The 2,179-nt window shown below is 57.3% G+C and overlaps 1 protein-coding gene across 1 annotated transcript; it reads right to left on the bottom strand.

Moving 5' to 3' along the window:
* Window positions 1–261: 261 nt before the first annotated feature.
* On the bottom strand, window positions 262–1,371 carry LOC124686464 (PTI1-like tyrosine-protein kinase At3g15890). Its single transcript, XM_047220407.1, has one exon. It carries the CDS (start codon window positions 1,369–1,371, stop codon window positions 262–264), a length of 1,110 nt encoding a protein of 369 aa, XP_047076363.1.
* Between the last annotated feature and the right edge of the window lie 808 nt (window positions 1,372–2,179).

Here is a 2,179-nt window from a genome sequence, read left to right as displayed (position 1 = left end):
AACTTCCTTTCAAAATAAAAAAGAGATTTGCTGATCTATTTTGTTCCTCAAATTCTTAACTCAACCACATTCCGTTAGGATGAATAGTTGAATCTTTGATGAATGATCAATGAAAACAAAACGAAAAAATAACTGAATTTACAGCCAGGGCACGTTCGGATTTCCGAGCTGATGGTCAGATGGCAATTTTTCCTCGTAATCGCGTGTCCACGCGGCAAGTTGCCAGTGGTACGCGTCCTAAAAACAATGTAAGTTTTGGTGCTATCGCGGCGCCAGCGAGACGGAGGAGAGGCCGTCCGAGTGCTGCAGCTGCCGCGCCCACGCGCGGGACTCGACGTACGCCTTGGACACTTTCCCGGCCACCCACGACATCTCCGGCGGCGGCCTGTCGTCCGGCGACGCGCACCGGAGCCCCACCTCCAGCAGCTTCTCCGCGGCCGCGACGGGGAACGAGTCCCCGAGCCTCCTGTCGACCCAGGTCCTGACGCGCCCCGTCGCCAGCGCCTCCGCCGCCGTGTCCAGCACCGACACGGTCGCGAACTCCTTGGTGGCCCTGTCGAAGCGGAACCTGGACGCCTCGGCCTCCCCGGAGAGCAGCTGCAGCAGCAGCAGCCCGAACGCGTGCACGTCGGAGTCCGACTGGGCGGCGGCGGCGTCGGGCTGGGCGAACTGGTCGGCGCCGAAGTGGGTGAGGCTGGCGCGCAGGCCGTCTGGGTCGGGGACGAGGAGGACGGTGGAGGGCGAGACGCGGCCGTGGACGGCGTCGGCGTGGGTGTGGACGTAGTCGAGGCCCTGGGCGACGTCGGCGGCGACCTGGACGCGGGAGAGCCACGTGCCGAGAATGCTGGTGGAGGAGCGGAGGAGGCAGGCGGCGAGCGAGGCGGCGGCGGGCGGGTGGCTGTAGGCGAGGTAGACGTGGGGGCCGGCGAGGCAGGCGCCGAGCAGCGGGGCGAGGCTGGCGTGGTGGTACCGGGCGGTGCGGGCGAGCGCGGCGGAGGCGTCGGCGCGGGTGAGGCCCGGGAGCGCGCGGAGCTGGAAGAGCGCGGCGTCGCGGCCGCGGAGGGAGCAGCGCCAGTAGGTGGAGGAGGCGTCGCGCTTGGCGAGGAAGCCGTTGGTGGCGGCGGTGAGCTCGTGGAAGGGGTAGAGGAGCGGTGGCGGCGGCAGGGACGCGCGGGCTGCGGCCAGGCTCGAGCGGCTGGACCTGGAGGAGGTCGACGAGGTGGTGGTGTTGCTGGTGTTGGTGGTTTGACGGTCGGGTCCGGACGAGGTGGCGGCGGAGAAGGATGCGGCAGCGGTGGCGGCGGAGGAGGAAGAACGTGAACGGCGGCGAGACGCAGTGGGTGCCAGTGCGCCTGAGCTGGACTTGCACATGTGTGAGAACCAATTGTAATGGAAAGAAGTTAGGTAGGAGAGCGGCGATTTTAAAGGAGCCGGTAGGTGTAGGTGTTACATCTACCCTCCACTCTGTGCTTTGAGATTGGTGAGTCTTTTGACATTTGTCTAATATAAAACTAATAATTGAAACACAAGTGAAACTTTTTTGAAACTAAAGTGATACATGGAAAAAATAGTGAAACAGTCTACAAAAAGTGAAACTGATGACATCATTGCTGACGTCACTACGGTTTGTTTCACAAAAATATTAGTGTTTCAGTTATGTTTCAATTATGTTTCAAATTTGTTTCACAATTTTGTCGCGAAAAATGGTCGATACATGGCTGACGCGTCATTATCGACGTCAGCTCGGTAGGTACCGGCTACTGTAAGAACAAGTTTTCGAGTTAGGTAGGCCGTGCCTTGGAATCAATGCGGTGTGGAAGTGGAGAAGATAAGGAGTATTGTTTATGGAGGTGCACTGCCCGTCAGGCTACTGTCGGTGCTGTCCACTTCATCTACAATAAGAACGAAATGATACTATCAGTTTTGTTTTGCTACTATAGCGAATTTTTAGCTACCAGTCAATCGCACGTACAAGTGCGACTAATTTTCTCAGACATGAATGAGCGGCAGCTAAGTGAGAAATCCTGCGAAAAAGTAAACGCTTCATCTGTATTTCAGAGTTGACTATCAAGGGAGTCGGCATGAAAGATTGAAAGTGATTCGAAAGGAGCTTCCAACACACCGACCGGATCAAGCGATTCTTTGGAAAATACTACTACCACTAGTCTTTGCGGACTAA

This window comes from Lolium rigidum, chromosome 2, assembly GCF_022539505.1.
Source record: "Lolium rigidum isolate FL_2022 chromosome 2, APGP_CSIRO_Lrig_0.1, whole genome shotgun sequence".
In the NCBI taxonomy this organism is placed as follows: domain Eukaryota; kingdom Viridiplantae; phylum Streptophyta; class Magnoliopsida; order Poales; family Poaceae; genus Lolium; species Lolium rigidum.
The sequence above is the reverse complement of the archived record's forward strand: the minus strand, read 5'-3'. Positions and strand labels throughout refer to the sequence as shown.